We start from the raw sequence: 14,762 nt of genomic DNA on the forward strand, positions 1-14,762 counted from the left end.
CGCTGGAGCATGGTACACTACAGTCCATGGGGTCGCAAAGAGTTGGACACGACTGAGCGACTTCACTTCACTTACACCTCACATATGACTTGGACACCAGTATTCGATCCTACCTCAACAAGCCATCTACCTATAACCCAGCACTCCTGTGTCCCACTACACGGCAGCTTTTTGCTAAGTCTGCCGTGAGTCCAGGCAGTTACACTGCCGCTGGGGAGTACTGACGGGGAAGTTCAAGGGAAGAAAAGTCCTGAGCGTGTGTGTATGTTTTAGCAAACAGTTTGCTCTCAAAGCGAGGAGGAGTAAATAGTGCTGAAAAGAGAACACAGTAGACTTCGCAGGTGGGATATAGGTGAAAAATGAATGAGTGGGAGAGCGTGCCAACTGGCATGCCCGGGACCCTTCCCCTCAGAGTCGATCTCGCGAAACCATAACTAATTCCCGGGCAATTCCCGGGGATTCCCTCTAACTCCAGGCAAAGTCCCGTAGGGGCGGGGCAAGAAAAGGAGACGCCGGCGCGCGGCCTTCAGCCTCCGGGATCTCGAGAGAACTGAGGTTATCGCGATCTTTCCGGAGCCGACACTCCACGCGGAGTCCGAGCTCGTGTGCTCTGAGTCCAGGGAGGGCGGAGACTGTACGGGAGGGAGAAGCCCCTTTGGCCTGCCCTACGGAAGCCTGCGAGGGAGGGTGGTGATCGCTGCCCAGTCCAGTTGTCCAGATGCCCAGCGCCAACGCCAGCCGAAGGAGTCAGGAGAAGCCGCGGGAGATCATGGACGCGGCGGAAGTGGGTTTCCTCCTTCTCCGGGCCTGGAAGAACAGACCCTTGGGCCGGATCGCGCTGGGGGGGTGGGGTGGGGGAGTAGGGTGAGCGGGGGCCCTGGCCTCTGGATCCCTGGCGGCACTCTGCCTGTAGGCCACGGGCCTGGGGTCCGGGCGCCCGGAGCCTTCAACCGGGCCTCCAGGGCCCTTGCCCAAGCACCTTAGCCAGACCCACCCTGGATCGCATTTCTTACTGGGGCGCCTGGAAGCGTGGCTTTCGAGAAGCGTGTCTCAGAGCTGGAGGGCGGGGGAGGGGGGCGCGGAGGGCGTGAAGTACCCACTGCCCCGGAAGTAGGAGCGGTTGGGCCAACCTTAAACCTCGCTGGTTTAGGCACGTATTTCACGTACTTCGTCTCTTTCCCCGGAAATTTTTAATGTCCACTGATAATCGATTTTTGCTCAGCACTCGTGTACCTAATGTTTTTCAAGTAATGACAGTACTTCGTAAAGCGATCTGCCACTATAATGACCGTTTTCCATGTGACAGCTTTAGAGAAAAGCTGTCATTTTTATTTCCTTTATTTTAAGTAACCCAAGTGAGGTAGGTGGGGAAGTTTGTAGGGAAAGCGTTTGAAATGAAGTGACCGCAAAGCGTCTATGTGATTCATAATACCCTATAGTCCGTCAGTGCTTTTCAGAAATGAATGCTTGACACCTTTCTACAAGTGATGTGTGCTCTTAGTGAAACTGAGATTTCTACCTGGCTGCTAATTTTTCTGTTGAGGAGACATGAATTTGTGATAATCTGCATAAGGAATAGATCATTTTAAAAACATTAGATGGAATAGGGTTGCTGAAATATGAACAGTACTAAGTGACCCCCTTTTTTCTTTTCGCATGCTGTAACCTTTTTATGCTGCCCTCCTACTACTTTTTGTTACTGTATCTTTATAGTAGGACTGGGGTTATCTTTGTCTTTAAGGTGTATTTTTTTTTTAATTCGGAAAAAAATTGTTCAGTAAGCACCTTAACATGTTGTCTGGTTTGTTTTGGTATAAATACAGAATCTAATATCTTCCAAATCTAAAGGAGAGGATTCCAACAGATAACTGTAGTGACAGAAACGAATTGTTTTATTCACATCCTAAATTACCTTGAAAGAAATCATTTTTATGTATTCTTGATCTGATTAAGTATGTAAACTAGCAGTGTGCCTTTGCAAATAGTGTAGGTCTATAGATTATATACAGTTGACATTGTGGCAGAGTTATGTCACTTTATAGCTGGAAGGATCTTAAGAGATCATTTTCTCAGTAAAGTGAGATTAAAATAAAAGGCTGCTTACCAATTTAATAAGTATAGTTTGTTAATAATAGTCTGGACTCTAGGCCTCTTTTTTCCTCTTCCTGGCTTAAAATCTGTAATAAGAATTTTGGTGTCATATTGTCAGTGTTGAAGCACTTGCAACCTGATATCATGAAGACGGTTTTAGAACAGGAAGCTGGCAAAAGTTTTGATGATATTTTACAAAAGGAAAGTTGTAGTTATCTTTTATCCAACATCTCTGATTTCTAAAAACTGGACATCTGGTGCTCAGAAAGCTTATCCCTAACTGTTGGTTCTCTTTGAACATCTCTTCCTGTAATAGGAAGTTAATAAAACTGTGGTATCTCATCATTTTCCCTTCAAAAAGAGGAAATTTATAACCCTGCTTTGAAGTAGTTTAATCTCTTTTTGAAGAAAGTAGTTAAGATGTGTTGTACATGTGTGTAAATTTTATTTGAGAATGCTGTTCTGTAGTATGGTATATCAATCCAGGAGTGGTGATCTTCAAAATAAATTATCCAGAAGCTGGGTGCTTATCCTTTTTCTATGGAGTGCATATTAAGTGATATGACATATTTCCACAGTTTAAAACTACTAGTTTGAATTAATAAAATAGTCCTGAAAGTTAAAATGAATTCATCTTTTTCTGTTGTGTTTCTGTGTTTATTAATACTATGCTATTAGTGTTTAAATAAAAAGTCATAATGTAAAAACTTTTTTTGTAGGATTATGCAAAAGAAAGATATGGAGTATCTTCAATGATACAATCACAAGAAAAACCAGGTTAGTAGTTATGTGATAATTTTAAAAGGCTTTTTTTACTTTCTAATTCCAGCAAAGCTCTTCGTAAACTTTTAAGTAAGGCTGACATAACTGAAAACATAGCTCTGAAGGCATAATTCTGAAAAACTTAAATGGCAAATTTATGCCATTGTTGTTGTTTAGTTGCTAAGTCACGTCTGACTCTCTGACCCCATGGACTGTAGCCGGCCAGACTCCTCTGTCCATGTGATTTCCCAGCCAAGAATGGAGTGGGTTGCCATTTCCTTTTCCAGGGGATCTTCCCAACCCAGGGATGGAACACACATCTCCTGCTTGGCAGGCAGATTCTTTACTACTGAGCCACCTTGAAAGTCCAAGCATATGCCATAACCCTGTGCAGACATTATCAATTTAGGGTCTCTAATCTAGAAAAGGATGGATTTCCCTGGTGGCTCAGACGGTAAAGCGTCTGTCTACAATGTGGGAGACATTGTAGAAAAGGAAGAAAATACATTAAATTAGTATATTTTAAGCAGTAAATTATATTAGAAAGATATCCGTAAGTGATCATGTAAAAAGATTTGACTCTGGCCTAGGAGATAAAAGATAGTTAATAGTAGCTGCTTTCTTCATATGCAGCCTTTTTCGCATGCCTCATGAAGCTACCTCTTTTAGTACCCTCCTTGACTTATATAAATATTTCTTTGAAAATGATTTAATTGTTTCTCTCAGACCTGTAAGTTTTCTGTTTATAAACATTTGTTTTCCTTTTATTGGTTTCTTTTTTGTTTGTGTCTATTTTTGTTTCTCTCTCTTTTTTCCCCCCTATTTTATATATGCAGTTTCAACAAGTTTATCCTACTCAACAATTTAACAATCATTTTTCTTCTGGTAGACACCCCAAATTATGTCTTTCAAGCTTTGGTACACCTGCAGACCTTTAGGTTCTGGCCCATTGGAAGCACCAAGTACTGCTAATATATATGCCTGCCTGTGAATTTTATGCTTTGAAAATATACCCCAGGTCAGTTTTAATTGTTATTTTAGATTTAACTCATTGCATGGTCACAACATCACTTTTCCTCCCCAACTTTGTTGGGAAAATGTGCAATGAAAGACCAAAATAGGTTCCTGAGAATAAACCATTTCCAAAATTATCTTTTGTGAAGTAAAATAATTGAGTATAAATTGGGATAGAAGCAATATGCTATAGGAGAGGACTACAGCCCCTGCCAGGAAGAGCAAAAGAGGTCATGTGAGACTTTTTCTCAGCTTATCTATCTTCCTGAACTGCACTTCCTTGAGCTCTAACATCAAAAATCTTACTGGAGTTTGACTTCTACGTAAGCCTCAGTCACCCTTTGCCACAATTATTGTTCCCATTTAGCTATCAAATCCAGACTACTGTTATAACAGTAACTATAACAGTTATAAGCTTTCCCTACCAAAAGAAAGTTTACCTATGTAATCTGATTACACTAAATAACAGCAAAATTCTACCCTTGATTTTAACCTCTGTTAAAATCAGAAAATTTTGTTCAACATAAAGTTATCTGTCTGCTTCCATTTCTCCAAAATTCTTTTATTCTAATATGAATGACTTAACTGTGGAGGTCGTAGGTTTTCAAGTGGAAACCCTACTGCCACTAATCTTTGCCTTAGCCACTCATATTGGTGGGAGTGTGACAGGCACCTCAGCTGTGTGTGAATACATTAAAGGTTGAGAACGCCTATGCTAATTCATTGGAATGCCACATGAAAGAAGGGCCATTACTCTTTCTTTTCCAAAGTACTATTAAAATTACTGTAATCATGATGCTTACTTATAAGTCTTATTCTTTTAGACTTATTGTTTTGTTTTGAATTTTGATTGTCTAGTAAGTTTTTTGGAGAAGGCAATGGCACCCCACTCCGGTACTCTTGCCTGGAAAATCCCATGGGCGGAGGAGCCTGGTGGGCAGCAGTCCATGGGGTTGCTAGGAGTCGGACATGACTGAGCAAATTCACTTTCACTTTTCACTTTCATGCACTGGAGAGGGACATGGCACCCCACTCCAGTGTTCTTGCCTGGAGAATCCCAGGGACGGGGGAACCTGGTGGGCTGCCGTCTCTGGGGTCGCACAGAGTCAGACACGACTGAAGCAACTTAGCAGCAGCAGCAGCAGTAAGTTGTTTGCTCTTTCAATCTTGGCATTTTCAGATCTGTCTTTTAAAATATTATGCTACTATGTCTGTCTTTTCTCTTTCCCATTTTCTTTCTTCTGAGTTTACACAGCAGACTTGGAAGTTAGCTTAATTTCTAAGGTCCATGTACAGAGTTTTACAGAAAGTCTCTTGTGATGAGTAGTGCTTGAAAATTTCACATTCATTCTCTATGCTTTTGGCAATGAGAACCATGGTATTCTCCTGTAAAGCAAATTCTCTCTAAGCTGCATCTTTACTTCAAGAGATAAATTATGTAAATACATGTAGGCAAAGTAGGTGAAATATATTTATAATTTGATTTTATTATAATATCCCCCACCTAAATACCCTAAGTATTTTTAGTATTAGGGTAACTAGGTTTTACAGCATGTGATGTTGACATATTTGGTTACAGTCAGGCGACATAACCATTGAGACTTGAGATTTTTTATTATTTGTATTGTTGTGGTATCATTCTATTAGAATATTTTTAATTAATGCCTATATCTTTTTCTTTAATACTGAAATTATTTCATATTTAGAACAATATCAAAATAATTTCTCGATCATGATTGCCTTGTATCACTATCTTCACACCATAGTTTTTTCACAGTTTTCCTGTTTGGGGGACTCTAGTACTTTGCTATTAGTATTGGGGGGCATAATTGTTGGGTCTCACTTGTGGTCAGAAGGGGAATTTATTGGTTCATGTAACAGTAGGAAACAAAGTATAAGATGGCATATGCCATGATAGGATTTAGAAGTTGGAGAATTATTGGTGGGGCTTTCAGTCTCTACTTCCTGGCTCTGCTTCCACTGAGCTATTGACTTCATTCTCCCATCCTGCAAATTCAGGTAGTAGGAAAGATGGCAGTCAATACTATCTCAGCCCAGTGACCTGGAGGAGGACAGCTTCATTCCCATTATCTGTATATTACATACCAGAAAAGGACTTTCTAGTTGAATACAGTCACTGTATCCTGGGGAGTGGGGTGCTGTGACTGTCCAGGCCTGGCAAAGTGTCCCCTCATGTAGCTAGCTGACTTACATACTGTGACAGGCAAGCAAAAATACCATGTCCACTCAGGCAGAGGCAGGTGAAGACAGGCTGTGTTTGGCTTTATAAGTCATTGAAATGTTCAGGAGGTTTGCATTTTGAAATTATATTGACTCCACTGTAGATTGAATTATCAAGGGATTGCCAGTTAGAATGCTTTTGCTCTCATTTAGGCAAGATATAGTATGTTGGTTTAGAATGGTGGCAGTGAAGATGAAAGAGAATTGGATAGATTTTAGAGATATATTTAGGATATTCATAAAACTTCAGGCAAATTGCATACAGAAGGTGATAGAGAAGGTGTTAACCCTCGTACAACGTGTGTAGGAATGTAAATTGGTTATAGCCACTATGGAAAACAATACAGGGGTTCCTCAAAAAATTAAGAATAGAACTACCACATAATACAGCAGTTCCACTTCTGGGTGTTTATCTGAAGAGTATGAAAGTACTAATCAAAGTATATGTGCACCCTTATGTTACCACAGCATTTTTTCCAGTAGCCAAAATATGAAAACACGCTAAGTGCCTGTCGATAGATAAATAGATAAAGAAGATGTGGTATATATGTGTGCCATTAAGAAAGATGAAATCTCCCCTTTTGCAACAACATGGATGGAATACAAAAATTAATAAATGAGCAAACCAAACAACAAAACACAGAGCAGAGTAGTGGTTACTAGAGGGGGAGGAGCATGAGGGGAGGGTGAAATGGGTAACAGGGTCAAAACTGTGGTAATATTTGGAAACTAAACTTTTGGTATTGAGCATGCTGTTAAGTATATAGAAGCTGAAATATAATGTTAAACATATGAAGCATATGATGTTATAAACCAATAAAAAGAGTGTTGCTAGAAATGAGAATCATTTAAGATAATATCAAGTACTTATGTTAGCTATCAAAGTAATTTTGATCTTGATGTCTTTGTAAATTCTGAATTACAGAATTGTTTCACTTTTCTGCTACAGATCGAGTTTTGGTTCGAATTAGTGATTTGACAGTCCAAAAAGCTGGTGAAGTTGTTTGGGTGCGTGCAAGGGTTCATACAAGCAGAGCTAAAGGTAAGATCGATTAGATGGTTACGGGTCTTTTGGTAATCACTGAGTTTTTCTTTTGCAAATTTCTCACAAGGCAAGGCAGATCTTTAAAAACAAAATAGAAACACCTGTTTTCCTTCTTAAATCAATGTAAAATATTCAGTTTAGTTCAGTCGCTCAGTCGTGTCCGACTCTTTGCAGCCCCATGAATCACAGCATGGCAGGCCTCCCTGTCCATCACCAACTCCCAGAGTTCACCCAAACTCATGTTCATCGAGTCAGTGATGCCATCCAGCCATCTCATCCTCTGTCGTCCCCTTCTCCTCCTGCCCCCAATCCCTCCCAGCATCAGAGTCTTTTCCAATGAGTGGACTCTTCGCATGAGGTGGCCAAAGTATTGGAGTTTCAGCTTCAGCATCAGTCCTTCCAAAGAACACCCAGGACTGATCTCCTTTAGAATGGACTGGTTGGATATCCTTTAAGTCAGCAAAAAGTGAACACCCAGGACTGGTCTGCTTTAGGATGGACTGGTTGGATCTCCTTGCAGTCCAAGGGACTCTGCAGAGTCTTCTCTAACACCACAGTTCAAAAGCATCAGTTCTTCAGCGCTCAGCTTTCTTCACAGTCCAACTCTCACATCCATACATGACCACTGGAAAAACCACAGCCTTGACTAGACAAACCTTTGTTGGCAAAGTAATGTCTCTGCTTTTGAATATGCTATCTAGGTTGATCATAACTTTTCTTCCAAGGAGTAAGCGTCTTTTAATTTCATGACTGCAATCACCATCGCAGTGAAAAGTTATACCCACATCTTACCCAAAAAGTTATACCCACATCTCATTAAGCCTTTAGATCTAACTACCAACTTACAGGAAAGTTGTAGGACATGTTAAACGACAATGGGGATACAGGCAGTAAAATCTAGACTGTAGTAAACTACCAGGCAAAAAAGGTCTGATCTCTTCAAGAAATAAATTGAACCAGGAGGAGGAGCCTATGGATTAAAACAGATACATCTCTCAACTAATCACTTATTTAGATCCTAATTTAAATATATAGTTGAAAGGGCACTGAGACTGTTGAATATTTGAACACTGACTAGATATTTGGTGTTAAAAAATTGTTCATTTTTTTTGAAGTTGATATAATACTGTCGTAATGTTACTTTTAAAAAGATATCTCTTACGGATCCATACCGAATTATATATGGATGAAATAATAGAGAGTTTGCTTCAAAATAGTACAGAAATTGAGGGATAAGGCTGAAACAAATGGCCATGACTTGATAATCATTGAGGTACATGAGGATTATAGGTAGGCATTGATATCATTTACAAATAATCATTTTGTCCTTTTCTTTCAAATGTTTATCTCATTTCTTATTTCTCTCTGCAATAATTAGTAGATTTCCCAGTTTTGCAAGGATTCTCACAATGAAGAATTTTTCAAACAGTAGAGGTATAAACTTCTGCTGAGTTATTTCATGTCTTTAGGTGTTCTGCATACAGTGTTACTAGGAAACAGTACCAAAGTTTAAAAAGTAGGTTAGAAGAAGTTTTCATCTAGTCTGAGTTTTTTGTTATCAGGAATAGGTGTTAAATTTTATCATTCCTATTCCAGAAAAAATTTTCCCACAAAATATCATTGTGTTGAGCATATTTATATGGAGATTCAGTGTACTCTCCTGTTTGGTTTTTTGTTTGTTGGAAATAATCAGTTGATCTTCATTATTCACAGATTGTGTATTTGCAAATTCACCTACTATAACATGTATTTGTAACTCCAAAATCAACACTTGGAGTGCTTTCACTGTCATTCACAGACGTACCCAGATATTCACATGAACAGTGGTGAGAAATTTGAGTCTCCTAATACAACATTTTCAGCTGAGGTTAAACACAGTGAAGCTCTGCCTTGTATCAGCTCTCACAAACAAGTGTCCTCTTTGCAATCTATTTAATGCCACATTCTTCACAGTTTTCTGCTTTATTTTGTTAATTTAACTGTTTAAAATTGCCCCTGAAGCACAGTGCTACAGTGTTCTTTGGTATTCCTAAATAAAGGAGCACCCGTAATATATATTATGGAGAAAATATGAATTATTAATAGCTAAGTTTTGTCCCAGCATGAGTTATAGTGTTGTTGGGCATGAGTTTTATGTTAATGAATCAATAATATATACTAAATAAGGTGTCTTTAAACAGAAATACACACAACAGATTTATGTATTTTTGGACTAATAAAAATACCGTGACCAGACGTGCACAGAAACCTCACTCTATATTTCCCCTAGGAGCAGTGGTTCAGTACTTGCTAATTCATTGTTCCTGGTGACTTTATAAAACGTGTGTGTATACTCAGTTATTCAGTCACGTCTGACTCTTTGCAACCCCATGGAAAACGTATAAAGCCACAAGTAGCAAGAACCAACTGTATGTAATTGTATTGGTTTACAATAATGGATTTCTTAATGTTGAACCATTTTTAGATTCTTGTAATAAACTGAATTTGGTAAAGGAGTGGATAGTATTCTTTTAGTATAGTACTAAGCTAAATTTCAGTAATTTTGTTTTTGAATTTTCATTAATCTGGTTTTTATAATTTTTACTTAGAAGATCCTACTTTGTTTTTGTTTTTTTTTAATATTTTTATTTTTAGTTTATTTTACTTTACAATTCTGTATTGGCTTTGCTATACATTGACATGAATCCACCACGGGTGTACTTTGTTTTAAGTTTGTATACATGTGTGTATGTAAGTTGTAAGTTACCCAGGTAATACATTAATGTTTTCACATGGATTTTTCAGAGTACAGATATCTTCCTTTTTCTTCTCTACTGCCTATCCTTTGCCCCAGCCTTTTCTATTAATTCTTAATAGTTTGTTCAGTGTCTTTCCCCCCAAATCTTTTTAATGCACATATGCACACACATATATACATACATGATTTTGTTTTGTATGTGTTTTAATTTGTCTTATTTTATGTAGATGATATTGTCCATGGTTTCTGTACCTTTTTTTTTTTTTTTCAATTAACAATGTTTCTTGGAGATACTTCCATGATATCGGTTATAGATCTACATTAGGCAGTATTTCTCCAAAGTATATTTCTAGAAGTTAAATTGCTGGGTTGAAGGGTTGGCATACGCATATTAAAATTTTCCAGTACCAGATTACATTCCCGAAATGCTATACTCAGTTATACTCCCCCAAGTGTGTGACAGTACCACTTGTTTCACACTCTTGCCAGTAATGATTGTCAGCGCTTTTTATTTCTGACAAGATTATTTGAAAAAGATAAATAAAATCTTTGAATTTCAGAATCCTGGTTGCTGCTGCTCCCTTCTTCCTTACATGGAAAAATTATAATGACAATAAATATGACTGATTAGGAATCATTCATGTGTTTTAACTCCAGAAGTAGTAGCACATTAAAATTGGACTTAGAAAAACTACAAATGCTGTCAGTTTCAAGTAAAGTGCTGAAAAACCATGAATAAGAAAATTAAAGTGTCAAAAATATGACAGCTAGAATTCTGTTAAGGGGGGGAGCCTTTAGTCTGTTTATATAACAAATATTTGTATATTCTCCTCAAATTAAGGGCAGTATTTTATAAATTTTTAAAGATTACAAATCAGATTTCTCACAATAGGTTTATGTATCAAATCCCTAAAATCAAGAGTTTCATATAGAAGTAAGGGGAAGTTTTTAATTCTTAATGAAATATTTAGCATTAGTTTCTTTGACTATGAAAGCTTAAGTCCTTATTGAAAGTAATTGAAATGGCTGATTCATGTGAATGTATGGCAAAAACCACCACAATATTGTAAAGTAATTAGCCTCCAATTAAAATTAATTAATTAAAATAAATTCTTGAAATGAAAAAAAAGAAAGTAATTGAAATATGTATGATTCCTTTCAAATTTTATGCATACTGCATGAAGTCATTGGCACAAGATTATTCTTCCTAAAACCTTAACTTATACTTCCAAAATAGCTGATTTATTTAGGTGGTCAGAGAGAATTTTTATTTATTGTTGTATTTAGTCAATAAGTCGTGTCTGACCCTTTGCCACCCTCTGTGGACTATAGCCCGCCAGGCTCCTCTGTCCGTGGGATTTTCCGGGCAAGAATACTGGAGTGGGTTGCAATTTCCTTCTCCAGAAGATCTTCCTGACCAAGGGATCAAACCCACCTCTCCTGCATTGATAGGTGTATTTTTACCACTGAGTCACGAGAGAAACCCTTAGAATTTTTAATACCGAGTCAAAACCTCAACTTATATCCATATAAGAATATTTCAGAGAAAATAATAAATGGAAAGTATTTTAAAACATATAGGTCTTTGTGGTTTATTCCATAATTGATTAACATAAGCAGTAAAGGAAGATGTTAATGTTGGGTGCTAGGAAGTGAAGATACATCATCTAATAAATTCAAGAGCTTGGCAAGCTAAAGGACAGTAGGAATAGATGAAAACATAAAATTGCCTCACATCTTTGATAACTGGTTCTTCCACCAAGGCTTACTTCTTTATTGAGCCATCACTGAAGTGGAGATAAGAGTAAACCTTTTGTCTTGACTATGTACCATGTTTGTTCTTCATGGAAGAAAGGAAGGTTTCCAACTTTACACTTTTGTAAAACAGTCCTCTTGTGTAAATTTAAGAATCTGCTTCTTCTAAAAACTTAAAAATAAAAGTGCAACACAAATTTTTAACTGCTGAGGACTTAAAATATTTAAAAATAGTGAATTCATTTTGCTGTTTTGAACATTGGCTTTCCTTTCTATAAACTCACTTCTGACTGGGGCATTCCATGAAGAAAGATAAATTGTTGTTCAGTCACTCAGTCATCTCTTGACTCTTTGCAACCCCATGGACTACAGCATTCCAGGCTTCCCTCTCCCTTCTCTATCTCCCAGTTTGCTCAGACTTATCTATTGAGTCATGACGCCATCCAACCATCTCATCCTCCATTGTTCCCTTCTCCTCCTGCCTTCAATCTTTCCCAGCATTAGGGTCATATATAGCAATTGATAAATCTGTCATATAAAGTTCTTGTACTAACTTAAGTAATGAAAACTCTTTGGTAAACTGAGAAATTATCTAATTGCTTCTTAGAATAAAAAATAATATATTGCTATAGTAAAAATTAACATCCTATAGTTCAGAAAGACATAAAGTGAAAAATAGAGCTACACTATGATCCAGCAATCCCACTCCTGGGCATGTATCCAGAAAAGCCAAAAACTAGTTCATAAAGATAGATGCACGCACCCCATTGTTCATAAGCAGCACTGTTTACAATAAGTAAGACATGGAAGCAGCCTAAGTGGCCATCACCAGATGAATGGATGAAGGTGTGCCAGGTATCTACCTATCTGTTTTATCTATCTCCCCATCTGTATTTTGCTGTACACCTGAAATTAACACAGTGTTGTAAATCAACTATTCTTCAGTTTTTAAAAAGGAAGAAAAATATAAATATCACAAATCAGGCTCCAGTCTATTCCTCTCCCCGCCCCCAAAAATAACCAGTGTTGTTTCTTGTGTATTCTCTCAGGAAGAAAAATGCATTTGCAAGTATGAGCATATCCTTTGTTTTTAAATTTATATAAAAGGAGTCACACACACTGCCCCTTATAATCACTCACCGGTATCTATAGGAAAATGCCTTTTAGGACATTGAACCGAGCAGATCACACTGTGCAGTGTATCACTGACCAGAGTCAAAGAAACAACAATTTAGTTTACTAACACCTTTCAAGAACTTGGTGTCAAAAGCACTTGATAAGAGGGGGTCTGAGAGGACAGCTCTGTTTACCAGGAAACCAGTACTGATTTTTTAAGTCTTTAAAAATCTTTTTGAATGTACCATAAAGGTTCTAATATTTGAAAGTGCTTTGAACACAGAAAACTTGGGACCATAGCATTAGAGTCACATGTAGATCTGTTCTACTAGTGAAAATGACATAAATACGGGGTGATGTTAAACCTCATTTCTTTAATTTAAATAATGCTACTGTGAACACCTTTGTCAGTAAGACGTTCGCTATTTAATTTTCTTAACATACATTCTAAGAAACATATTTTTTGAATCAGATCACTTTAAGCCCATTGCCAAATTTATCTCTGAAAGCATTGTACAAGCCTATCTTGCTATTGACAAGTTATGAAAGAACGGTTTTCACTTAATTCTTCTGAGCATTGAATAATAGTGTACATTTTTAAATTTATTCTAGTATGAGAGGTATGTGTCATAATCAGTATTTGTTTCAACTTATATTAGTTTCATTTACACTAACATTTTTCTCCTTACGTTCAGTCGCTCAGTCGTGTCCAACTCTTTGCAACCCCGTGAACTGCAGCACACCAGGCCTCCCTGTCCATCACCAACTCCCAGAGTCCACCCAAACCCATGTCCATCGAGTCAATGATGCCATCCAACCATCTCATCCTCTTTCGTCCCTTTTTCCTCCTGCCCTCAATCTTTCCCAGCATCAGGGTCTTTTCCAAGAAGTCAGCTCTTCGCATCAGGTGGCCAAAGTATTGGAGTTTCAGCTTTAGCATCAGTCCTTCCAGTGAACACCCAGGACTGATCTCCTTTAGGATGGACTGGTTGGATTTCCTTGCAGTCCAAGGGACTCTCAAGAGTCTTCTCCAACAGCACAGTTCAAAAGCATCAATTCTTCGGCGCTCAGCCTTCTTCACAGTCCAACTCTCACATCCATACATGACCACTCTAAAAACCACAGCCTTGACTAGACAGACCTTTGTTGACAAAGTAATGTCTCTGCTTTTCAATATGCTGTCTAGATTGGTCATGACTTTCCTTCCAAGGAGTAAGCATCTTTTAATTTCATGGCTGCAGTCGCCATCTGCGGTGATTTTGGAGCCCAGAAAAATAAAGTCAGCCACTGTTTCCACTCTTTCCCCATCTATTTCCCGTGAATACTTACTAGGGTGTTTTTCTTTTAGATTATTTGTTCTAGTCCACTACCCATTGGGATCTCAGTGTTCTTTACTTACACATCTTTAAGATCTTTATGTATTAAAGATATTAACTCATATAGGTTATATGTCATTCAGTAGATATTTTTCCCAGAGTGGTTTTTTTTTATTTTTATGCATAGGCATTCTATAATTTTCAAACTTAGAAAGTCCTCCCCTTTTCTATTGTATAGTTTAATATTCAGTTCCATTTTTTTATTACTCAGTTTTTAGTTACCTCCTGAATTCCACTAGAATTAAAATCTCTTTGCTCTAATAGGACATCTTCTCAGTTCTTTTTTATGCTGCATTGATCTGCCTGTTTCTGTACATTTTTACTTACTGTGGGTTTATAATATGCTGATGGTATTGGTCTTGGACGTCCCGGGTGGCGCTAGTTGTAAAGAGCCCACCTGCCGATGCAGGAGACCTAAGAGGCAAGGGTTCGATCCCTGGGTTGGGAAGATCCCCTGGAGAAGGGCATGGCAACCCACTGCAGTATGCTTACCTGGAGAATCCCATGGACAAAGGAGCCTGGTGGGCTACAGTTCATGGAGTCTCAAAGAGTCAGACACGACTGAAGCGACCCAGCATACATTGGTCTCACTTCCCCTTTCCTTTCATCTATTGGCTTTTTTTAA

At 38.1% G+C, this 14,762-nt stretch overlaps 1 protein-coding gene across 1 annotated transcript in view; it reads left to right on the forward strand.

The window, feature by feature from the left end:
• The first annotated feature begins 647 nt into the window (after window positions 1-647).
• The window catches only part of DARS1 (aspartyl-tRNA synthetase 1), a 64,963-nt gene continuing 50,848 nt past the window's right edge, over window positions 648-14,762 (forward strand). Inside the window, exons 1-3 of the mRNA XM_052659750.1 lie at window positions 648-784; window positions 2,811-2,868; window positions 7,058-7,150. Coding sequence (XP_052515710.1) covers window positions 719-784; window positions 2,811-2,868; window positions 7,058-7,150 — 217 coding nt within the window. The 5' untranslated portion in view covers window positions 648-718. The remainder of the gene's footprint in view (window positions 785-2,810; window positions 2,869-7,057; window positions 7,151-14,762) is intronic.

Source organism: Budorcas taxicolor, chromosome 2 (genome assembly GCF_023091745.1).
Source record: "Budorcas taxicolor isolate Tak-1 chromosome 2, Takin1.1, whole genome shotgun sequence".
Lineage (NCBI taxonomy): Eukaryota > Metazoa > Chordata > Mammalia > Artiodactyla > Bovidae > Budorcas > Budorcas taxicolor.